At 52.1% G+C, this 26116-nt stretch overlaps 1 protein-coding gene across 1 annotated transcript; it reads right to left on the bottom strand.

Annotated features, from left to right (window-relative positions):
* Positions 1-20545: 20545 nt before the first annotated feature.
* Positions 20546-25809, bottom strand: LOC126836913 (uncharacterized). Its single transcript, XM_050570637.1, has 2 exons — positions 24123-25809; positions 20546-21032 (listed from the first exon to the last, which is right to left on the bottom strand). The coding sequence occupies exons 1-2, from the start codon at positions 25617-25619 to the stop codon at positions 20574-20576; spliced, it is 1956 nt and encodes a 651-aa protein (XP_050426594.1). The 5' UTR covers positions 25620-25809; the 3' UTR covers positions 20546-20573.
* Positions 25810-26116: the final 307 nt, after the last annotated feature.

Below are 26116 nucleotides of genomic sequence, written 5' to 3'. Positions count from 1 at the left end.
TTTCCGATGCCATTTATTATTAAATAAATCTTACAACTTTGTTGTGGGTGCTCCACACACCCACTAACATTTACCTTAAACTTAACAATTTAAACTTAAGCTAACACACCCTCTCCGGGTGGGGGCCAATAACAATATGCACATTGGGCCCCGACGGAAATTTATATACATTTTTCACCTTAAAAACTACTCTTTACATTGTATTTTATATATTTTAACTCTATGTACACGCAGATCTTCTCGGGCCGGTGACGCACGCACCCGCCGCCCTGGACATCTCGTTCACCCGTTGGGACGCTGTCTGCCCCGTTCTGCCTCTTCCTTTTCGCGAAGGACGAGTTCCGCAAAACGGGCGACAGCGTTCCAGGCTTCGGCGTTGCCCACCATTTTCTGGACCATGGTTCTCGGGTCGATGTCCCCAATCGCTTCGTAGAGCTCCCGCCTCTGGGTTGCCCAGGCGGGACAGTCTACCAGCGTATGGTTGGCACTGTCCAGCATGTTGCAGTGTGCACATGTTGGACTGGGTGCTTTTCCGATCCTGTGGAGGAAGTCGTTGAAGCACCCGTGCCCTGACATCAACTGGGTGAGGCGGTAGCACATAAGACCGCGCCTACGGCCCACCCAGCCCTTGAGGTCCGTGATGAGTGTTCGGGTCCACTCACCACTCGTCGCCGTCTGGAGCCGCCTCTCCCACCTGTTTAGGGTGTAGACCCGGAGGGGGTTTGGCGGCCTCTCTTCCTCTTCAGCTAGCCGGCGCAGTCGAAACGCCTCTTCACGCTCTATGGCCAGAAGGTCCGCTGGTGGTATCGCCGACAGCAGGTTTCCTGCGTCGTACGATACGGTGCGGTACGCGCAGATGCTTCGAAGAACAGCCCTGCGCTGCACCCTCAATAGCTCATCCGCGTTTGCCCTCCGGTAGGGGAGCCCAATGGCCCACACCGGGGCTCCGTAGAGGAGTATCGAGTGAACGACACTGACGAGCAGCCTTCGTCTAGGCTCACGGGGGCCGCCGATGTTAGGCATAAGCCTTGACAAGGACGTGAGCGCGCCCTGCGCTTTTACCGCCGCAGCCTCGACGTGCTGCTTGAAGCTGAGGTCGCGATCCACGATGACCCCTAGGTACTTCATGGTCTCGGTTACCTCAACTTCTACGTCATTGAGGAAAATACGTGGAACCCGATCCTTGTAATTCCTCCTGAACGCCACCGCTTCTGTCTTCTCGACAGCCAGGTGCAGGCCCAGAGAGCGGAACTTGGTCGCTACCGCGTTCAGAGCTCCGTTTACTCTGTCCTCCACCTCCTCGACCGTCTTGCCAGAGGCGATGACGAGCGTGTCGTCTGCGAAGCCGATTACCGTTGACTGGACCGGTAGTTCGGCTCGCAACACCGTATCGTACGTCAAGTTCCATAGGGTCGGCCCCACCACCGATCCCTGTGGAACACCGCATGAAACCTCCACCCGCAGTTCACCGTCGTCCGCTGAGGGGCACGCGATCCTTGCTGCCCGCTCCGAGAAGTAGGAGCTGAAAATGCGCTGTAGGTACAGCGGCACTTCCCACTCCTGTAGGGCACTCATTATATGGCGCCAGCCGATGGAGTTGAATGCGTTTCTGACATCCAGGCTGACTGCCACACAGGCCTCGTAGCTGTTCACGGCGGTGAGTGCCTTCTCTCGGAGCATGCGCAATGCGTCGTCCGTCGACTTTCCCTTCCGAAAGCCGAACTGCCGGTCTGATAGCCCCCCTCTGTCGTCGAGGTGCTTCTCCAACCGGCGGACTAGCAGGAACTCCAGTAGCTTCCCAACGTCGTTCAAGAGGCACAGCGGCCGGTATGACGATGGTTCGTCCACCGGCTTTTGCCCCTTGCGAAGCAGCACTAGTCGTGCTTGCTTCCAACGTGTGGGAAAGCCACCCGCCTTGAGGCAGGCGTTCAGCATGGAGACAACGAAGGTCGGGTCAGCCTTGTATGTCTCCGCAAGGATCGCGTTGTTGATGCAGTCCGGACCAGGGGCTTTCTTCCTGCCCTTTACCCGCGCGACCGCAACCCCGACTTCCTCCCGCGTGAACACGGGGTGGTCGTCGGTCAGTGGCCTCGGGACCGGAACCGGAACGAAGGCCCCGTCGTCTGGAAAAAGAGCACTCGTTACTCTTTCCAGAGCGGCGGCCTCCATCTGATCCGCGGCGGGAGCCCCTTCAGCTTCTTCATCACCAGCTTATAGGGTTTTCCCCACGGGTCCTGGTCCACGGACTGCACAAGCTCGTCCCAGCACCTCCTCTTGCTGCGGTGAACTGCCACCTTGAGGTTCCGCCTTGCCTCTCTGAGCGCCGCCAGGGCTTCTGCAGAGATGTTCTCGGCTTCTCTGCCGCCCCTGGCCGCTTCCCGCGTGGCGGCACGCTTGACGGCCCTCCTTGCCCTCGTGCATGTCCTTCTGAGCTCGGCTATTTCAGCCGTCCACCAGTGGGCCGGGGGTTTTGCCTCTGGTGGACCCTTCCTGGTGGGTAGTGCGAAGTTGCAAGTGTGCGTGACACGCCTCTCGAACTCCGCCGCCCACCATTCCACGAGCTCGTTGGGGTCGTCTGGCGGCTCCACGATCTCTCTTCCCCACTTGGCAAGCGCATACCCGGCGGTGAAGAGGTCCCTGCCGATGCCCTTCGTGGTATTCCAGCCTTTGAGATGTTGAGTGGTGCGGTGCGGGCGCCTGCCAGTCAACATCTCGAACTGGATGGTGTGGTGGTCGGAGTGGTTATCTTCCTCCGACCGTACTGTCCACCCACTCAGCGCTCCAATAGCAGACTCACTTGCAAGGGTGACGTCTACTATTGAGCCTCGGCCCCTCCCAACGAAGGTCGGCTCCGCCCCCTCGTTGACCACCACGAGGCCCAGCCCGTCGACAAGGGATACTAGGCCATCTCCCCGCGCGTCGGACACCCAGTCCCCCCAGGCTGCCGAGCGCGCGTTGAAGTCGCCCGCGATGATGGTTTTGGCGGTTGGCCCTAATACCCTTAGGCTGTCCTCGAGTCGCTGGAGGAACGCCGTGAACTGCCTCGCAGTTTGATTCGGAGATACATAGCAACTGTAGATGTGTACGCCACCTACTCTAGCTGCTACGTACTCGTCATCTCGCTGGATGGCCGCTACCGGGATTCCGTTACCGAAGATCCCGATCGCTGCACGGCTGGTCCCTCCGCTGGTGATCCAGCCACCGACGTCGTTGGTAACGCCATGAGGGTCGGATGCTATTACCACATCGACCCTCTCCTCCGAGACCGTCTGGGCTAGGAGGTCCTGCGCAAGTCGGCAGTGGTTGAGGTTAACTTGCAGAAACCTCATGCACTGCCTCCCTACGCTCCCGATGTTGACTGGGAGTTCCGCTGCTCCCGGTCTTCCTCGCTAACCCCTACGTCTTCGGTTGTGGCTGAGGGGGCTGGGCGGTGGCGGCCCTCTTCACTTGATTCGATGCGCTTGCCCCTGGCGACGGGCCCCTGGCAGTCCTTCGCCTTGTGGCCCGTCTCGTGGCACCGAAAACAGCACCCGGAGCGGTCCTGGCCCTTGCAACCGGTGGCCATATGCCCGCGTTGCAGACACCTGAAGCACCTGGGTCCCTTGTCCTCGGGGATCCTGATGCGACAGGTGCTCCAGTTGACCGGATCTTCTTCACCGCAGCCAACTGAACCGCCACCTTCATGGGGACTGCCATGCGGCCAAACCCGCCGGTGCCAGTTTCGCTCCGGGTGATCACCGGCAACGGTACTTCGTCCTGGAGCCCTGCCGCTGGCCCTTCGCTAACGACTGCCCTGATTGCCGCTTGCAGCTCCTCGGCCTCGACCCACTCTTGGACATCTAGGATCAGGATCGACGCTTTCCTGCTCGGTCTGCCGACCCTGATTCCAGATCCTAACACTCCCCTCAGCTTAGCGGCCACCTCGTCCGCTTGCGCGGGGGTGCACTTAAGCTGTAGGAGCACAGCGCCGTTGCGGGTGCGGGTGGAACTGTCGACGGTCACCCCGAGCGCCGACAGGTTAACTGCCCCAATCGCCTTCTTCATGGCCACACCATAGGACGTGCCGTCCGGTAGTGGTCCAATCACTATGGCCTCTGACCTCGGCAGCTTCCTCTTGAGCTCCTCGGGGGTGGGGCCTCTTCTTTGTGGGCCCATTCCCTCGGGCCTTCTCCGGACCACCTCGCTCCACCGCTCGGTGGGCTCCACAAACCTGACCCGCGGGTTATCCCGATTTGCGGCGGTCGCGTTGGGCGAGACCGGGGCCCCTTGCTGTTGCAGTGGTTGTTGTTGCTGCTGTCGTTGCTGCTGCTGTTGCTGTTGCTGCTGTTGTCGTTGACGCTGCTGTTGCGGCTGTTGCTGTCGCTGACGCTGCTGCTGCTGCTGTCTCTGACGCTGCTGCTGCTGCGGCTGCTGCGGCTGCTGCTGCTGCCGCTGTTGCGGCTGCTGCTGCTGTTGCCGCTGCTGCTGTTGCTGCTGCTGCTGCTGCTGCTGGCGTTGGGGCTGCTGCATCTGCTGCTGCCGCTGCTGCTGTTGCTGCTGCTGCTGCTGGCGTGGGGGCTGCTGCTGCTGCTGTTGCGGCGGCCGTTGCTGGTGCCTCGTTTGCACCTGCGGTTGTGGCTGCTGTAGCTGCTGGCCCTTCCTGCGCCGCCTTGGCCGCCTTAGCCGAGGCTGAGGCTCAGGCTGAGGCTGCTGCTGTTGCTGCGGCTGCTGCTGCGGATGTTGTTGCGGCTGCGGCTGCGGCTGCGGCTGCGGCTGTTGCTGCGGCTGCTGCTGCGGCTGCGGTTGTGGCTGCGGCTGTAGTTGGGTGTGGGCCTGACTTTTGGTCGGTGACTTCAGCAGTCGCTTTGGCTTCAGTGGAGACTGAAGCTGCGGCGAATCCCGCATAGGCGAATACGGCTCCCAGTTCGGCGTATGCGTGCCTACGTCCACCATTACTACCTGCCTTTTCCTCCGCGGGGCTTCCTGTTGGAGGAGGAAGATCGGAGCAGTTGCCTTATTCGTCTGGACGGTTTGACGTAAGGCGTTCCTCTCGGACTCCGAGTTTTCGCGAGCGATCCGCAGCTTCTTGCACACCATTCTCGCGTCCACCAGGAGTTCCAAGTGCTCAATGACACTCCTGATGGTTGCTTTGTGCTTTTGGCTGACAGTGGCATCTGACAGCTCCAACAGCCGGTTCAGACCCGGGTTAGGGTCGGTTCTTTTCTTGGGCTCGGCTGGCTGCACGAGCTCCTTTAGGTCTATAATGATCCCATCGACCTTATCCTCCTGCGCCTTTAATTTTGCCTGAAGATCCATTGATCTGTTCAGGGCGTGGATAAGGTTGAGGTCGGCCTGTCCGCACAAGCTCGATCTCCTGACTGGTGAGGTGATATGTTGGTCCGAGGCATCCTCGAACACCTCCATTTCTACGCCAGGATCTTTCCGATCTCCAGTTTTTCCGTGTACAGTCGGTTCAGTGGCTATTTCACCACGGTGAGGCCCTGCTTCCCAGCCCCACCTACGTTTACTTTACCAGCCCCGCTGGCGGCAGGGTCACGCGAATTCCCTGCACTTTTATTGGCTATGCTTGATGTCGACCGGTGGGACGAGCCACTCCCACCTGCCGTTTCCACGAGGTCCGATCCCTCCGATGAGGGCCCCGCGGATGCTTCGATTCCGTTTTGTTGTGTTTCCATGTTGATTTTGGCTGGTTTTTCTTTGGGTGTCCTTCCCGCAGGGTGAATGCCATGCAACTGCGGAGGGTTCGACCCTCCCTCCGCAGAGGTCCAATTTCCTTTTGGACTAATAGGTCGCCCTCCAATGCTCCCGAGGAGTTTATCCTCGGGTGGTGGAAGGCTCCATTAAGTCCCTTGTTGTCCACTGGCACCGCGTAGACGTCCTCGACCTGTCCGCAGGAGCGGACAGGCCGTGACGTCTGTGCGGTGCCAGGGGGGTCCTCGCGACCTCCGATGGTGGCGTACACACCATCGTTGTCCGTTTGGACCCCCGTTTCCGTTTTCTCCGTGCCCTCCGGTGTTGCTGGGAGAGGCCTGGTCGCTGGGTCGGGTCGCAGCGACTTGACCGCTGCTTTAGTGCCGGCGAGTGCTACGGGGGCCGCCGCCACCGCCGCCGTGGGGACGCTAGGGGCAAGCGTTTTAACCCCTGACCTCCAGTTGGCCAGCCGAGCTGGTGGTGTTTCCAGCTCGGGATCGGGTCGGCCTGTTTAATTGTGGCCCCATTATTTTCCGGGCCGAACACGCTAAAATTTATCGACGTATTTTTTAGGCCCTTGCCTATTAACGCCGCCCCTCCGACCGTGCCCATCGCCGTCGCCCAAGAGGCCCCCCCCTTCTTGTCACCGGAGGATGGGGTATCCCAGATAGAGCTCTTGGCCTTTGTCGATCGCCTGGATCGTCTCCGACGGCTCGACCTACGGATGGCCACACACTCCGACGTGTTGAGCCTCCTCGTGCTGGCGGTGTTGTCGAACGGCCTTCCCCCCAGGACGCTGCTCATTTCTGAGCTGTCCATGAATGAGGGAAAGGACGACGTGGATGTGTTTGGCGTACTCGTCGACAAGAGCCTAAAACCCGCATCGTCGCGAGACCGGATCCCCCTGAAGCCGGGGAAAAACGGCATTGTATCCTTTGCGCGCCTTTATTAATATTACAACTTTACTGTTGTAAGTGTAAATAATATGATAGACAAAAAAAGAAAAAACCAAAAAAAAACAATTAAAATAATTATTTTTTTTTTTGGTTTAAAAACGAAAATTATAATCCCTGGGACCAGGGAGAAACGGCATTATTTATTATTTTTTTTTTTTCTTTTGCGCACACTTAATATTATTATAACTATTACTATTGTTTGTGCAAATAATATAAATTAAAAGATAAAAATTTACTTTAATTTAATTTAAAATTATTTTAAAAACGAAAACTATAAACACTACGCACGCTCTGTATGCGTGACACCAATTTGCGCGCCGCCGCCGATTCCGGGAACGGCCGGCCGTCTGCGGTGCGCCGCGCTCGGCGTTGTAATTCGACACCGCCCGGCGGCTGTCGATTCGGCACTATTTTCAAGGATTAATAACTAATTAAGTTTTAAACTTACAGCTTTGGCGATGGTATGCCTGCCTTGCTGGTGCTGCGCTGGATCCAACAAGTTTTCAATGGTAGCTCTACCACAACTGGGAGCCGAACGAGAATCAAAAACAGTTACACTCGCGTTCCCCGTGTAACGCACACTGTTATTTTTCACTGCACAATATAATTAACAAGTAAAAACTTGCGACTTACAAACGTCACTGCCGGTTCAATAATCCACCGACCTAAACGGTAGACCCCGCGTTGAATCGACGAGCGCGAGACGAATTTTTCAAGCCGCCGCACGCACTGATCGGACTTAAAAAGTTTCGATTACCCCACTGCCGTGCGCGGGACAGCAAAATAGTACGAAAACACGATTTATCCAAACTTAAAATCGGCACCACGACTTTAATATTTGAACGATTTCTTTGCCGAACCCCGCGTTGTGACGACAAAGCCAAGACGGATTTTTCGACACGTCAAACACAAAAAACGGTCGAAAAAAATTCGCGCAAAAACACTCAATGACACGGAGCGACCGGAGACATATGTGCACTCGACGGCTGCTACAACGCGACTCCAACCTAACCTAACCTAACCTAACCTAACCTAACCTAACCTAACCTAACCTAACCTAACCTAACCTAACCTAACCTAACCTAACCTAACCTAACCTAACCTAACCTAACCTAACCTAACCTAACCTAACCCAACCTAACCTAACCTAACCTAACCTAACCTAACCTAACCTAACCTAACCTAACCTAAACCTAACCTAACCTAACCTAACCTAACCTAACCTAACCTAACCTAACCTAACCTAACCTAACCTAACCTAACCTAACCTAACCTAACCTAACCTAACCTAACCTAACCTAACCTACCTAACCTAACCTAACCTAACCTAACCTAACCTAACCTAACCTAACCTAACCTAACCTAACCTAACCTAACCTAACCTAACCTAACCTAACCTAACCTAACCTAACCTAACCTAACCTAACCTAACCTAACCTAACCTAACCTAACCTAACCTAACCTAACCTAACCTAACCTAACCTAACCTAACTAACCTAACCTAACCTAACCTAACCTAACCTAACCTAACCTAACCTAACCTAACCTAACCTAACCTAACCTAACCTAACCTAACCTAACCTAACCTAACCTAACCTAACCTAACCTAACCTAACCTAACCTAACCTAACCTAACCTAACCTAACCTAACCTAACCTAACCTAACCTAACCTAACCTAACCTAACCTAACCTAACCTAACCTAACCTAACCTAACCTAACCTAACCTAACCTAACCTAACCTAACCTAACCTAACCTAACCTAACCTAACCTAACCTAACCTAACCTAACTAACCTAACCTAACCTAACCTAACCTAACCTAACCTAACCTAACCTAACCTAACTACCTAACCTAACCTAACCTAACCTAACCTAACCTAACCTAACCTAACCTAACCTAACCTAACCTAACCTAACCTAACCTAACCTAACCTAACCTAACCTAACCTAACCTAACCTAACCTAACCTAACCTAACCTAACCTAACCTAACCTAACCTAACCTAACCTAACCTAACCTAACCTAACCTAACCTAACCTAACCTAACCTAACCTAACCTAACCTAACCTAACCTAACCTAACCTAACCTAACCTAACCTAACCAACCCAACCCAACCCAACCCTAACCTAACCTAACTAACCTAACCTAACCTAACCTAACCTAACCTAACCTAACCTAACCTAACTAACCTAACCTAACCTAACCTAACCTAACCTAACCTAACCTAACCTAACCTAACCTAACCTAACCTAACCTAACCTAACCTACTACCTAACCTAACCTAACCTAACCTAACCTAACCTAACCTAACCTAACCTAACCTAACCTAACCTAACCTAACCTAACCTAACCTAACCTAACCTAACCTAACCTAACCTAACCTAACCTAACCTAACCTAACCTAACCTAACCTAACCTTTTTTTTTTTTTTTTTTTTTTTTTTTTTTTTTTTTTTTTTTTTTTTTTTTTTTTTTTTTTCAAGTCAGAATTATAGGCGGCCCCGGAACTTGCCTATAAAGCATTACTTCAGGGCCGCCTACATCGTTTATTGTGGCAAAATAACATTACAAATATATACATAAGTAATATGACAAAACACAAATAATTAAACACAATACAATAAATGAAGAAAACTCAATATTGAAAAAATAAAACTACTATTTAATTAAGCCAAGGGTCCTGTTGCCGTTACCTTCCAGCCTTGGCCTTCCGGAACGCCTCGCATGGACTGCTGCCTGGGTAATGATCACACTTCTTTTGCATCTCCTCACATAGAACACAGTGTCTGGGTGCCTGGCAGTCGCTTGCGCGATGTTCGACCCCACCACAAGTCATGCAAAGTTTTCTTCGGTCTGGGCCTTTGCATCCCGCCTGCCTGTGGCCGTAGCCATGGCAGTGGAAGCATCGGTCCAGACGTCGTTCTGCTGGTCGAACACGGCACAAGACCCATCCGATTCTTACTTTCCCCTTCTTACAGATGTCATTTGCAACTTCTGCCGTCACCGTAACGATCGCCTTTTGTGTTCCTCCGTATGAGGGGGTGATCCTCTGAACACTAACTTCATTCATGTTGGCACCTTCTTGACATATGCCAGCGTATACATCACCGGCTCCGTCCTCCGCGCTGATGTCTCTTATCTCCACAACCTGTTTGTTGGACGATGCTCGAATACCGATGTCGGATCCGAGTAAGTCTTGCGCCGCAGCTTTGAGCTTGAGAGCAGCCTGGCTGGCATCGGCTCCTTTGCCCACTGTGATGGCCAAATGGCCCTCCTTCGTTTTACGCACTGCCTGGATTGAGACACCCAGAGCATTAAGGTCAATATTGTCCTTAAGCTTCCTGGCTATGTCGGCATAACTACCACCACCATCGGCCCTAGAGATAACAATCCCTTGTGGTCGAGGAGGTGCAAGTTTGCGTCTTGTCGTCTTGTCTCCAGGTTTTGCTGGCTCTTTTTCCTTCTTTTTCTTTCTTTTCTTCTTTACTTTCTTAGTGTCCCGGTCCTTGCCGTCCACGGGCACCTGGACAGTCTCCAATGGTTTTTCAACGGACGGGCCTGACGTGACTGCCAGCGGAACTTGGGGCCCCGTGTCAGTCTCAACGCGTTCGCTGATCCGCTTGAGTAGTACTCCGGTTTTTGAGCACGCGTCTTGTATTACTCGGTTTATGCCTCTTCCTTTCTGTTTTTCTATGCATTCTTGCATAATGCTATACTGCACCCCAAGCTCCCGGAGGTCGGAAGTTTTTAGGGTTGCATGTGCCAGTTTTTCACCATAGTTGTTGGGTGACCGAGTCGCCCATAGGTCGTTGAGCGCCGTAACTGTCTTGTCCAGTTCGTGCGCCGTCTCCACTATGTGGTCTGCGATCTCCCCTACTTCTTGCGCACCATCTACCTCTAGAGTAAGGCGGGTGGCCTGTACCAACGCTAGGCGCAGGCCGGTCTCGATGGCCACATCGTCGTCCTCCAAGTCCTGTATGTTACAAGACCCAAAGCTCGGCTCCGAGATGGGCTCGTCATCCTTTTTCTTGCGCTTCCTTGGCTGCCGTACGACCGGGGAATCCTCTCTGTTTGGCATTCTGAATGCTTCGTCTTCGTCTAGAGTTTCACCTCCGGAGGAGACTGAGACTTCTGTTCTGTCTTTTTCGGTGATGAGATCTGTTGACACCCCGACATCGATTGTTTTGCTCGCGTAATAAACCCTTTCCTTTTCCCGATTGGTTGCATCTACCAGCTCTTGGTCGATTTTCCAAATCTCATCCCTAAGGGTGATGAGGATTGGGTCTAATACCTTTATATTATTTATCGTTTCCTCAATAAGCTCCTTTGTTACGTTGGGAGATTGGCCTTGGGTAAGGTGCCTCTCCAGCCTTTCACAAATCTTCATCATTCTTGTATCCATCTCGTCACACAGACTAAATGGCCCAAGTTGCTGTAGTCGGGCTAACGCAATATTTTCTTCTTCTTCTTCTGCCGCTCGCAGGTCTTTTTCTTCTTCTCTCCGTTCACGGTCGCTGGATGACGACCGGAGTGAGCCCGCTACATTAGGTCCGGTTTTTACACCATCATTCCCACTCACTCCTGCCGCCCCCTGAGTACCCGAGACCTCTGGGGGGGTAACTTTGTATTTTTTAAAACTGTCCATGTTTGATTTTGAAGCAAATTCTAGCTGGTTTTTAAGAGTGTCCTTCTCTTGTGGTACTTTATTTTGTCCAAAGGTGGACCACGGACCTTGCCGACCCCAACTACTAAAAGTAAGGGCCGGCTCTGAGTTGCCTTCTCCGTTAGCCAACCAATTAAGGTCATTTCCAACCGGCACCACGAGGAGGTGGAGATAGGACTTTGCCAGTCAACCTAACCTAACCTAACCTAACCTAACCTAACCTAACCTAACCTAACCTAACCTAACCTAACCTAACCTAACCTAACCTAACCTAACCTAACCTAACCTAACCTAACCTAACCTAACCTAACCTAACCTAACCTAACCTAACCTAACCTAACCTAACCTAACCTAACCTAACCTAACCTAACCTAACCTTTTTTTTTTTTTTTTTTTTTTTTTTAACTGCATCCATAGAAAACTGGGGAGGTACTCGCCTGTTGAGGCATTACTTCCCCCCAGTTTTCCGATGCCATTTATTATTAAATAAATCTTACAACTTTGTTGTGGGTGCTCCACACACCCACTAACATTTACCTTAAACTTAACAATTTAAACTTAAGCTAACACACCCTCTCCGGGTGGGGGCCCAATAACAATATGCACATTGGGCCCCGACGGAATTTTATATACATTTTTACCTTAAAAACTACTTTATACATTGTATTTTATATATTTAACTCTATGTACACGTAGGTCTTCTCGGGCCGGTGACGCACGCACCCGCCGCCCTGGACATCTCGTTCACCCGTTGGGACGCTGTCTGCCCCGTTCTGCCTCTTCCTTTTCGCGAAGGACGAGTTCCGCAAAACGGGCGACAGCGTTCCAGGCTTCGGCGTTGCCCACCATTTTCTGGACCATGGTTCCCGGGTCGATGTCCCCAATCGCTTCGTAGAGCTCCCGCCTCTGGGTTGCCCAGGCGGGACAGTCTACCAGCGTATGGTTGGCACTGTCCAGCATGTTGCAGTGTGCACATGTTGGACTGGGTGCTTTTCCGATCCTGTGGAGGAAGTCGTTGAAGCACCCGTGCCCTGACATCAACTGGGTGAGGCGGTAGCACATGAGACCGTGCCTACGGCCCACCCAGCCCTTGAGGTCCGTGATGAGTGTTCGGGTCCACTCACCACTCGTCGCCGTCTGGAGCCGCCTCTCCCACCTGTTAAGGGTGTAGACCCGGAGGGGGTTTGGCGGCCTCTCTTCCTCTTCGGCTAGCCGGCGCAGTCGAAACGCCTCTTCACGCTCTATGGCCAGAAGGTCCGCTGGTGGTATTGCCGACAGCAGGTTTCCTGCGTCGTACGATACGGTGCGGTACGCGCAGATGCTTCGAAGAACAGCCCTGCGCTGCACCCTCAATAGCTCATCTGCGTTTGCCCTCCGGTAGGGGAGCCCAATAGCCCACACCGGGGCTCCGTAGAGGAGTATCGAGTGAACGACACTGACGAGCAGCCTTCGTCTAGGCTCACGGGGGCCGCCGATGTTAGGCATAAGCCTTGACAAGGACGTGAGCGCGCCCTGCGCTTTTACCGCCGCAGCCTCGACGTGCTGCTTGAAGCTGAGGTCGCGATCCACGATGACCCCTAGGTACTTCATGGTCTCGGTTACCTCAACTTCTACGTCATTGAGGAAAATACGTGGAACCCGATCCTTGTAATTCCTCCTGAACGCCACCGCTTCTGTCTTCTCGACAGCCAGGTGCAGGCCCAGAGAGCGGAACTTGGTCGCTACCGCGCTCAGAGCTCCGTTTACTCTGTCCTCCACCTCCTCGACCGTCTTGCCAGAGGCGATGACGAGCGTGTCGTCTGCGAAGCCGATTACCGTTGAATGGACCGGTAGTTCGGCTCGCAACACCGTATCGTACGTCAAGTTCCATAGGGTCGGCCCCACCACCGATCCCTGTGGAACACCGCATGAAACCTCCACCCGCAGTTCACCGTCGTCCGCTGCGGGGCACGCGATCCTTGCTGCCCGCTCCGAGAAGTAGGAGCTGAAAATGCGCTGTAGGTACAGCGGCACTTCCCACTCCTGTAGGGCACTCATTATATGGCGCCAGCCGATGGAGTTGAATGCATTTCTGACATCCAGGCTGACTGCCACACAGGCCTCGTAGCTGTTCACGGCGGTGAGTGCCTTCTCTCGGAGCATGCGCAATGCGTCGTCCGTCGACTTTCCCTTCCGAAAGCCGAACTGCCGGTCTGATAGCCCCCCTCTGTCGTCGAGGTGCTTCTCCAACCGGCGGACTAGCAGGAACTCCAGTAGCTTCCCAACGTCGTTCAAGAGGCACAGCGGCCGGTATGACGATGGTTCGTCCACCGGCTTTTGCCCCTTGCGAAGCAGCACTAGTCGTGCTTGCTTCCAACGTGTGGGAAAGCCACCCGCCTTGAGGCAGGCGTTCAGCATGGAGACAACGAAGGTCGGGTCAGCCTTGTATGTCTCCGCAAGGATCGCGTTGTTGATGCAGTCCGGACCAGGGGCTTTCTTCCTGCCCTTTACCCGCGCGACCGCAACCCCGACTTCCTCCCGCGTGAACACGGGGTGGTCGTCGGTCAGTGGCCTCGGGACCGGAACCGGAACGAAGGCCCCGTCGTCTGGAAAAAGAGCACTCGTTACTCTTTCCAGAGCGGCGGCCTCCATCTGATCCGCGGCGGGAGCCCCCTTCAGCTTCTTCATCACCAGCTTATAGGGTTTTCCCCACGGGTCCTGGTCCACGGACTGCACAAGCTCGTCCCAGCACCTCCTCTTGCTGCGGTGAACTGCCACCTTGAGGTTCCGCCTTGCCTCTCTGAGCGCCGCCAGGGCTTCTGCAGAGATGTTCTCGGCTTCTCTGCCGCCCCTGGCCGCTTCCCGCGTGGCGGCACGCTTGACGGCCCTCCTTGCCCTCGTGCATGTCCTTCTGAGCTCGGCTATTTCAGCCGTCCACCAGTGGGCCGGGGGTTTTGCCCCTGGTGGACCCTTCCTGGTGGGTAGTGCGAAGTTGCAAGTGTGCGTGACACGCCTCTCGAACTCCGCCGCCCACCATTCCACGAGCTCGTTGGGGTCGTCTGGCGGCTCCACCATCTCTCTTCCCCACTTGGCAAGCGCATACCCAGCGGTGAAGAGGTCCCTGCCGATGCCCTTCGCAGTATTCCAGCCTTTGAGATGTTGAGCGGTGCGGTGCGGGCGCCTGCCAGTCAACATCTCGAACTGGATGGTGTGGTGGTCGGAGTGGTTATCTTCCTCCGACCGTACTGTCCACCCACTCAGCGCTCCAATAGCAGACTCACTTGCAAGGGTGACGTCTACTATTGAGCCTCGGCCCCTCCCAACGAAGGTCGGCTCCGCCCCCTCGTTGACCACCACGAGGCCCAGCCCGTCGACAAGGGATACTAGGCCATCTCCCCGCGCGTCGGACACCCAGTCCCCCCAGGCTGCCGAGCGCGCGTTGAATCTCCTGCGATGATGGTTTTGGCGGTTGGCCCTAATACCCTTAGGCTGTCCTCGAGTCGCTGGAGGAACGCCGTGAACTGCCTCGCAGTTTGATTCGGAGATACATAGCAGCTGTAGATGTGTACGCCACCTACCCTAGCTGCTACGTACTCGTCATCTCGCTGGATGGCCGCTACCGGGATTCCGTTACCGAAGATCCCGATCGCTGCACGGCTGGTCCCTCCGCTGGTGATCCAGCCACCGACGTCGTTGGTAACGCCATGAGGGTCGGATGCTATTACCACATCGACCCTCTCCTCCGAGACCGTCTGGGCTAGGAGGTCCTGCGCAAGTCGGCAGTGGTTGAGGTTAACTAACCTAACCTAACCTAACCTAACCTAACCTAACCTAACCTAACCTAACCTAACCTAACCTAACCTAACCTAACCTAACCTAACCTAACCTAACCTAACCTAACCTAACCTAACCTAACCTAACCTAACCTAACCTAACCTAACCTAACCTAACCTACCAACCTAACCTAACCTAACCTAACCTAACCTAACCTAACCTAACCTAACCTAACCTAACCTAAACCTAACCTAACCTAACCTAACCTAACCTAACCTAACCTAACCTAACCTAACCTAACCTAACCTAACCTAACCTAACCTAACCTAACCCTAACCTAACCTAACCTAACCTAACCTAACCTAACCTAAACCTAACCTAACCTAACCTAACCTAACCTAACCTAACCTAACCTAACCTAACCTAACCTAACCTAACCTAACCTAACCTAACCTAACCTAACCTAACCTAACCTAACCTAACCTAACCTAACCTAAACCTAACCTAACCTAACCTAACCTAACCTAACCTAACCTAACCTAACCTAACCTAACCTAACCTAACCTAACCTAACCTAACCTAACCTAACCTAACCTAACCTAACCTAACCTAACCTAACCTAACCTAACCTAACCTAACCTAACCTTTTTTTTTTTTTTTTTTTTTTTTAACTGCATCCATAGAAAACTGGGGAGGTACTCGCCTGTTGAGGCATTACTTCGCCCCAGTTTTCCGATGCCATTTATTATTAAATAAATCTTACAACTTTGTTGTGGGTGCTCCACACACCCACTAACATTTACCTTAAACTTAACAATTCAAACTTAAGCTAACACACCCTCTCCGGGTGGGGGCCCAATAACAATATGCACATTGGGCCCCGACGGAAATTTATATACATTTTTCACCTTAAAAACTACTCTTTACATTGTATTTTATATATTTTAACTCTATGTACACGCAGATCTTCTCGGGCCGGTGACGCACGCACCCGCCGCCCTGGACATCTCGTTCACCCGTTGGGACGCTGTCTGCCCCGTTCTGCCTCTTCCTTTTCGCGAAGGACGAGTTCCGCAAAACGGGCGACAGCGTTCCAGGCTTCGGCGTTGCCCACCATTTTCTGGACCATGGTTCTCGGGTCGATGTCCCCAATCGCTTCGTAGAGCTCCCGCCTCTGGGTTGCCCAGGCGGGACAGTCTACCAGCGTATGGTTGGCACTGTCCAGCATGTTGCAGTGTGCACATGTTGGACTGGGTGCTTTTCCGATCCTGTGGAGGAAGTCGTTGAAGCACCCGTGCCCTGACATCAACTGGGTGAGGCGGTAGCACATAAGACCGTGCCTACGGCCCACCCAGCCCTTGAGGTCCGTGATGAGTGTTCGGGTCCACTCACCACTCGTCGCCGTCTGGAGCCGCCTCTCCCACCTGTTTAGGGTGTAGACCCGGAGGGGGTTTGGCGGCCTCTCTTCCTCTTCAGCTAGCCGGCGCAGTCGAAACGCCTCTTCACGCTCTATGGCCAGAAGGTCCGCTGGTGGTATCGCCGACAGCAGGTTTCCTGCGTCGTACGATACGGTGCGGTACGCGCAGATGCTTCGAAGAACAGCCCTGCGCTGCACCCTCAATAGCTCATCCGCGTTTGCCCTCCGGTAGGGGAGCCCAATGGCCCACACCGGGGCTCCGTAGAGGAGTATCGAGTGAACGACACTGACGAGCAGCCTTCGTCTAGGCTCACGGGGGCCGCCGATGTTAGGCATAAGCCTTGACAAGGACGTGAGCGCGCCCTGCGCTTTTACCGCCGCAGCCTCGACGTGCTGCTTGAAGCTGAGGTCGCGATCCACGATGACCCCTAGGTACTTCATGGTCTCGGTTACCTCAACTTCTACGTCATTGAGGAAAATACGTGGAACCCGATCCTTGTAATTCCTCCTGAACGCCACCGCTTCTGTCTTCTCGACGGCCAGGTGCAGGCCCAGAGAGCGGAACTTGGTCGCTACCGCGTTCAGAGCTCCGTTTACTCTGTCCTCCACCTCCTCGACCGTCTTGCCAGAGGCGATGACGAGCGTGTCGTCTGCGAAGCCGATTACCGTTGACTGGACCGGTAGTTCGGCTCGCAACACCGTATCGTACGTCAAGTTCCATAGGGTCGGCCCCACCACCGATCCCTGTGGAACACCGCATGAAACCTCCACCCGCAGTTCACCGTCGTCCGCTGAGGGGCACGCGATCCTTGCTGCCCGCTCCGAGAAGTAGGAGCTGAAAATGCGCTGTAGGTACAGCGGCACTTCCCACTCCTGTAGGGCACTCATTATATGGCGCCAGCCGATGGAGTTGAATGCGTTTCTGACATCCAGGCTGACTGCCACACAGGCCTCGTAGCTGTTCACGGCGGTGAGTGCCTTCTCTCGGAGCATGCGCAATGCGTCGTCCGTCGACTTTCCCTTCCGAAAGCCGAACTGCCGGTCTGATAGCCCCCCTCTGTCGTCGAGGTGCTTCTCCAACCGGCGGACTAGCAGGAACTCCAGTAGCTTCCCAACGTCGTTCAAGAGGCACAGCGGCCGGTATGACGATGGTTCGTCCACCGGCTTTTGCCCCTTGCGAAGCAGCACTAGTCGTGCTTGCTTCCAACGTGTGGGAAAGCCACCCGCCTTGAGGCAGGCGTTCAGCATGGAGACAACGAAGGTCGGGTCAGCCTTGTATGTCTCCGCAAGGATCGCGTTGTTGATGCAGTCCGGACCAGGGGCTTTCTTCCTGCCCTTTACCCGCGCGACCGCAACCCCGACTTCCTCCCGCGTGAACACGGGAACCTAACCTAACCTAACCTAACCTAACCTAACCTAACCTACCTAACCTAACCTAACCTAACCTAACCTAACCTAACCTAACCTAACCTAACCTAACCTAACCTAACCTAACCTAACCTAACCTAACCTAACCTAACCTAACCTAACCTAACCTAACCTAACCTAACCTAACCTAACCTAACCTAACCTAACCTAACCTAACCTAACCTAACCTAACCTAACCTAACCTAACCTAACCTAACCTAACCTAACCTAACCTAACCTAACCTAACCTAACCTAACCTAACCTAACCTAACCTAACCTAACCTAACCTAACCTAACCTAACCTAACCTAACCTAACCTAACCTAACCTAACCTAACCAACCTAACCTAACCTAACCTAACCTAACCTAACCTAACCTAACCTAACCTAACCTAACCTAACCTAACCTAACCTAACCTAACCTAACCTAACCTAACCTAACCTAACCTAACCTAACCTAACCTAACCTAACCTAACCTAACCTAACCTAACCTAACCTAACCTAACCTAACCTAACCTAACCTAACCTAACCTAACCTAACCTAACCTAACCTAACCTAACCTAACCTAACCTAACCTAACCTAACCTAACCTAACCTAACCTAACCTAACCTAACCTAACCTAACCTAACCTAACCTAACCTAACCTAACCTAACCTTTTTTTTTTTTTTTTTTTTTTAACTGCATCCATAGAAAACTGGGGAGGTACTCGCCTGTTGAGGCATTACTTCCCCCCAGTTTTCCGATGCCATTTATTATTAAATAAATCTTACAACTTTGTTGTGGGTGCTCCACACACCCACTAACATTTACCTTAAACTTAACAATTTAAACTTAAGCTAACACACCCTCTCCGGGTGGGGGCCCAATAACAATATGCACATTGGGCCCCGACGGAAATTTATATACATTTTTTCACCTTAAAAACTACTCTTTACATTGTATTTTATATATTTTAACTCTATGTACACGCAGATCTTCTCGGGCCGGTGACGCACGCACCCGCCGCCCTGGACATCTCGTTCACCCGTTGGGACGCTGTCTGCCCCGTTCTGCCTCTTCCTTTTCGCGAAGGACGAGTTCCGCAAAACGGGCGACAGCGTTCCAGGCTTCGGCGTTGCCCACCATTTTCTGGACCATGGTTCTCGGGTCGATGTCCCCAATCGCTTCGTAGAGCTCCCGCCTCTGGGTTGCCCAGGCGGGACAGTCTACCAGCGTATGGTTGGCACTGTCCAGCATGTTGCAGTGTGCACATGTTGGACTGGGTGCTTTTCCGATCCTGTGGAGGAAGTCGTTGAAGCACCCGTGCCCTGACATCAACTGGGTGAGGCGGTAGCACATAAGACCGTGCCTACGGCCCACCCAGCCCTTGAGGTCCGTGATGAGTGTTCGGGTCCACTCACCACTCGTCGCCGTCTGGAGCCGCCTCTCCCACCTGTTTAGGGTGTAGACCCGGAGGGGGTTTGGCGGCCTCTCTTCCTCTTCAGCTAGCCGGCGCAGTCGAAACGCCTCTTCACGCTCTATGGCCAGAAGGTCCGCTGGTGGTATCGCCGACAGCAGGTTTCCTGCGTCGTACGATACGGTGCGGTACGCGCAGATGCTTCGAAGAACAGCCCTGCGCTGCACCCTCAATAGCTCATCCGCGTTTGCCCTCCGGTAGGGGAGCCCAATGGCCCACACCGGGGCTCCGTAGAGGAGTATCGAGTGAACGACACTGACGAGCAGCCTTCGTCTAGGCTCACGGGGGCCGCCGATGTTAGGCATAAGCCTTGACAAGGACGTGAGCGCGCCCTGCGCTTTTACCGCCGCAGCCTCGACGTGCTGCTTGAAGCTGAGGTCGCGATCCACGATGACCCCTAGGTACTTCATGGTCTCGGTTACCTCAACTTCTACGTCATTGAGGAAAATACGTGGAACCGATCCTTGTAATTCCTCCTGAACGCCACCGCTTCTGTCTTCTCGACAGCCAGGTGCAGGCCCAGAGAGCGGAACTTGGTCGCTACCGCGTTCAGAGCTCCGTTTACTCTGTCCTCCACCTCCTCGACCGTCTTGCCAGATGCGATGACGAGCGTGTCGTCTGCGAAAACCTAACCTAACCTAACCTAACCTAACCTAACCTAACCTAACCTAACCTAACCTAACCTAACCTAACCTAACCTAACCTAACCTAACCTAACCTAACCTAACCTAACCTAACCTAACCTAACCTAACCTAACCTAACCTAACCTAACCTAACCTAACCTAACCTAACCTAACCTAACCTAACCTAACCTAACCTAACCTAACCTAACCTAACCTAACCTAACCTAACCTAACCTAACCTAACCTAACCTAACCTAACCTAACCTAACCTAACCTAACCTAACCTAACCTAACCTAACCTAACCTAACCTAACCTAACCTAACCTAACCTAACCTAACCTAACCTAACCTAACCTAACCTAACCTTTTTTTTTTTTTTTTTTTTTTTTTTTCAAGTCAGAATTATAGGCGGCCCGGAACTCGCCTATAAAGCATTACTTCAGGGCCGCCTACATCGTTTATTGTGGCAAAATAACATTACAAATATATACATAAGTAATATGACAAAACACAAATAATTAAACACAATACAATAAATGAAGAAAACTCAATATTGAAAAAATAAAACTACTATTTAATTAAGCCAAGGGTCCTGTTGCCGTTACCTTCCAGCCTTGGCCTTCCGGAACGCCTCGCATGGACTGCTGCCTGGGTAATGATCACACTTCTTTTGCATCTCCTCACATAGAACACAGTGTCTGGGTGCCTGGCAGTCGCTTGCGCGATGTTCGACCCCACCACAAGTCATGCAAAGTTTTCTTCGGTCTGGGCCTTTGCATCCCGCCTGCCTGTGGCCGTAGCCATGGCAGTGGAAGCATCGGTCCAGACGTCGTTCTGCTGGTCGAACACGGCACAAGACCCATCCGATTCTTACTTTCCCCTTCTTACAGATGTCATTTGCAACTTCTGCCGTCACCGTAACGATCGCCTTTTGTGTTCCTCCGTATGAGGGGGTGATCCTCTGAACACTAACTTCATTCATGTTGGCACCTTCTTGACATATGCCAGCGTATACATCACCGGCTCCGTCCTCCGCGCTGATGTCTCTTATCTCCACAACCTGTTTGTTGGACGATGCTCGAATACCGATGTCGGATCCGAGCAAGTCTTGCGCCGCAGCTTTGAGCTTGAGAGCAGCCTGGCTGGCATCGGCTCCTTTGCCCACTGTGATGGCCAAATGGCCCTCCTTCGTTTTACGCACTGCCTGGATTGAGACACCCAGAGCATTAAGGTCAATATTGTCCTTAAGCTTCCTGGCTATGTCGGCATAACTACCACCACCATCGGCCCTAGAGATAACAATCCCTTGTGGTCGAGGAGGTGCAAGTTTGCGTCTTGTCGTCTTGTCTCCAGGTTTTGCTGGCTCTTTTTCCTTCTTTTTCTTTCTTTTCTTCTTTACTTTCTTAGTGTCCCGGTCCTTGCCGTCCACGGGCACCTGGACAGTCTCCAATGGTTTTTCAACGGACGGGCTTGACGTGACTGCCAGCGGAACTTGGGGCCCCGTGTCAGTCTCAACGCGTTCGCTGATCCGCTTGAGTAGTACTCCGGTTTTTGAGCACGCGTCTTGTATTACTCGGTTTATGCCTCTTCCTTTCTGTTTTTCTATGCATTCTTGCATAATGCTATACTGCACCCCAAGCTCCCGGAGGTCGGAAGTTTTTAGGGTTGCATGTGCCAGTTTTTCACCGTAGTTGTTGGGTGACCGAGTCGCCCATAGGTCGTTGAGCGCCGTAACTGTCTTGTCCAGTTCGTGCGCCGTCTCCACTATGTGGTCTGCGATCTCCCCTACTTCTTGCGCACCATCTACCTCTAGAGTAAGGCGGGTGGCCTGTACCAACGCTAGGCGCAGGCCGGTCTCGATGGCCACATCGTCGTCCTCCAAGTCCTGTATGTTACAAGACCCAAAGCTCGGCTCCGAGATGGGCTCGTCATCCTTTTTCTTGCGCTTCCTTGGCTGCCGTACGACCGGGGAATCCTCTCTGTTTGGCATTCTGAATGCTTCGTCTTCGTCTAGAGTTTCACCTCCGGAGGAGACTGAGACTTCTGTTCTGTCTTTTTCGGTGATGAGATCTGTTGACACCCCGACATCGATTGTTTTGCTCGCGTAATAAACCCTTTCCTTTTCCCGATTGGTTGCATCTACCAGCTCTTGGTCGATTTTCCAAATCTCATCCCTAAGGGTGATGAGGATTGGGTCTAATACCTTTATATTATTTATCGTTTCCTCAATAAGCTCCTTTGTTACGTTGGGAGATTGGCCTTGGGTAAGGTGCCTCTCCAGCCTTTCACAAATCTTCATCATTCTTGTATCCATCTCGTCACACAGACTAAATGGCCCAAGTTGCTGTAGTCGGGCTAACGCAATATTTTCTTCTTCTTCTTCTGCCGCTCGCAGGTCTTTTTCTTCTTCTCTCCGTTCACGGTCGCTGGATGACGACCGGAGTGAGCCCGCTACATAAGGTCCGGTTTTTACACCATCATTCCCACTCACTCCTGCCGCCCCCTGAGTACCCGAGACCTCTGGGGGGGTAACTTTGTATTTTTTGAAACTGTCCATGTTTGATTTTGAAGCAAATTCTAGCTGGTTTTTAAGAGTGTCCTTCTCTTGTGGTACTTTATTTTGTCCAAAGGTGGACCACGGACCTTGCCGACCCCAACTACTAAAAGTAAGGGCCGGCTCTGAGTTGCCTTCTCCGTTAGCCAACCAATTAAGGTCATTTCCAACCGGCACCACGAGGAGGTGGAGATAGGACTTTGCCAGTCAACCTAACCTAACCTAACCTAACCTAACCTAACCTAACCTAACCTAACCTAACCTAACCTAACCTAACCTAACCTAACCTAACCTAACCTAACCTAACCTAACCTAACCTAACCTAACCTAACCTAACCTAACCTAACCTAACCTAACCTAACCTAACCTAACCTAACCTAACCTAACCTAACCTAACCTAACCTAACCTAACCTAACCTAACCTAACCTAACCTAACCTAACCTAACCTAACCTAACCTAACCTAACCTAACCTAACCTAACCTAACCTAACCTAACCTAACCTAACCTAACCTAACCTAACCTAACCTAACCTAACCTAACCTAACCTAACCTAACCTAACCTAACCTAACCTAACCTAACCTAACCTAACCTAACCTAACCTAACCTAACCTAACCTAACCTAACCTAACCTAACCTAACCTAACCTAACCTAACCTAACCTAACCTAACCTAACCTAACCTAACCTAACCTAACCTAACCTAACCTAACCTAACCTAACCTAACCTAACCTAACCTAACCTAACCTAACCTAACCTAACCTAACCTAACCTAACCTAACCTAACCTAACCTAACCTAACCTAACCTAACCTAACCTAACCTAACCTAACCTAACCTAACCTAACCTAACCTAACCTAACCTAACCTAACCTAACCTAACCTAACCTAACCTTTTTTTTTTTTTTTTTTTTTTTTTTTTATTTTTCAAGTCAGAATTATAGGCGGCCCCGGAACTCGCCTATAAAGCATTACTTCAGGGCCGCCTACATCGTTTATTGTGGCAAAATAACATTACAAATATATACATACGTAATATGACAAAACACAAATAATTAAGCACAATACAATAAATGAAGAAAACTCAATATTGAAAAAATAAAACTACTATTTAATTAAGCCAAGGGTCCTGTTGCCGTTACCTTCCAGCCTTGGCCTTCCGGAACGCCTCGCATGGACTGCTGCCTGGGTAATGATCACACTTCTTTTGCATCTCCTCACATAGAACACAGTGTCTGGGTGCCTGGCAGTCGCTTGCGCGATGTTCGACCCCACCACAAGTCATGCAAAGTTTTCTTCGGTCTGGGCCTTTGCATCCCGCCTGCCTGTGGCCGTAGCCATGGCAGTGGAAGCATCGGTCCAGACGTCGTTCTGCTGGTCGAACACGGCACAAGACCCATCCGATTCTTACTTTCCCCTTCTTACAGATGTCATTTGCAACTTCTGCCGTCACCGTAACGATCGCCTTTTGTGTTCCTCCGTATGAGGGGGTGATCCTCTGGACACTAATTTCATTGATGTTGGCACCTTCTTGACATATGCCAGCGTATACATCACCGGCTCCGTCCTCCGCGCTGATGTCTCTTATCTCCACAACCTGTTTGTTGGACGATGCTCGAATACCGATGTCGGATCCGAGTAAGTCTTGCGCCGCAGCTTTGAGCTTGAGAGCAGCCTGGCTGGCATCGGCTCCTTTGCCCACTGTGATGGCCAAATGGCCCTCCTTCGTTTTACGCACTGCCTGGATTGAGACACCCAGAGCATTAAGGTCAATATTGTCCTTAAGCTTCCTGGCTATGTCGGCATAACTACCACCACCATCGGCCCTAGAGATAACAATCCCTTGTGGTCGAGGAGGTGCAAGTTTGCGTCTTGTCGTCTTGTCTCCAGGTTTTGCTGGCTCTTTTTCCTTCTTTTTCTTTCTTTTCTTCTTTACTTTCTTAGTGTCCCGGTCCTTGCCGTCCACGGGCACCTGGACAGTCTCCAATGGTTTTTCAACGGACGGGCTTGACGTGACTGCCAGCGGAACTTGGGGCCCCGTGTCAGTCTCAACGCGTTCGCTGATCCGCTTGAGTAGTACTCCGGTTTTTGAGCACGCGTCTTGTATTACTCGGTTTATGCCTCTTCCTTTCTGTTTTTCTATGCATTCTTGCATAATGCTATACTGCACCCCAAGCTCCCGGAGGTCGGAAGTTTTTAGGGTTGCATGTGCCAGTTTTTCACCATAGTTGTTGGGTGACCGAGTCGCCCATAGGTCGTTGAGCGCCGTAACTGTCTTGTCCAGTTCGTGCGCCGTCTCCACTATGTGGTCTGCGATCTCCCCTACTTCTTGCGCACCATCTACCTCTAGAGTAAGGCGGGTGGCCTGTACCAACGCTAGGCGCAGGCCGGTCTCGATGGCCACATCGTCGTCCTCCAAGTCCTGTATGTTACAAGACCCAAAGCTCGGCTCCGAGATGGGCTCGTCATCCTTTTTCTTGCGCTTCCTTGGCTGCCGTACGACCGGGGAATCCTCTCTGTTTGGCATTCTGAATGCTTCGTCTTCGTCTAGAGTTTCACCTCCGGAGGAGACTGAGACTTCTGTTCTGTCTTTTTCGGTGATGAGATCTGTTGACACCCCGACATCGATTGTTTTGCTCGCGTAATAAACCCTTTCCTTTTCCCGATTGGTTGCATCTACCAGCTCTTGGTCGATTTTCCAAATCTCATCCCTAAGGGTGATGAGGATTGGGTCTAATACCTTTATATTATTTATCGTTTCCTCAATAAGCTCCTTTGTTACGTTGGGAGATTGGCCTTGGGTAAGGTGCCTCTCCAGCCTTTCACAAATCTTCATCATTCTTGTATCCATCTCGTCACACAGACTAAATGGCCCAAGTTGCTGTAGTCGGGCTAACGCAATATTTTCTTCTTCTTCTTCTGCCGCTCGCAGGTCTTTTTCTTCTTCTCTCCGTTCACGGTCGCTGGATGACGACCGGAGTGAGCCCGCTACATTAGGTCCGGTTTTTACACCATCATTCCCACTCACTCCTGCCGCCCCCTGAGTACCCGAGACCTCTGGGGGGGTAACTTTGTATTTTTTAAAACTGTCCATGTTTGATTTTGAAGCAAATTCTAGCTGGTTTTTAAGAGTGTCCTTCTCTTGTGGTACTTTATTTTGTCCAAAGGTGGACCACGGACCTTGCCGACCCCAACTACTAAAAGTAAGGGCCGGCTCTGAGTTGCCTTCTCCGTTAGCCAACCAATTAAGGTCATTTCCAACCGGCACCACGAGGAGGTGGAGATAGGACTTTGCCAGTCAACCTAACCTAACCTAACCTAACCTAACCTAACCTAACCTAACCTAACCTAACCTAACCTAACCTAACCTAACCTAACCTAACCTAACCTAACCTAACCTAACCTAACCTAACCTAACCTAACCTAACCTAACCTAACCTAACCTAACCTAACCTAACCTAACCTAACCTTTTTTTTTTTTTTTTTTTTTTTTTTTTTTTTTTTTTTTGCTGTCAAAAGAATAATAGCGGCCCCCGAACTGCTTTCGCAAAACATAGGGGCAACTATCATTGTTTATTTATAAAAAAAAAC

Source organism: Adelges cooleyi, unplaced genomic scaffold, assembly GCF_023614345.1.
Source record: "Adelges cooleyi isolate 19-005CV unplaced genomic scaffold, UGA_ACOO_1.1 ACOO_flye_CR_arks_rails_tigmint_CR_PRNA_10, whole genome shotgun sequence".
Taxonomy (NCBI): domain Eukaryota; kingdom Metazoa; phylum Arthropoda; class Insecta; order Hemiptera; family Adelgidae; genus Adelges; species Adelges cooleyi.
Note: the sequence above shows the minus strand (reverse complement) of the source record. Positions and strands in the feature narration are given on the sequence as shown.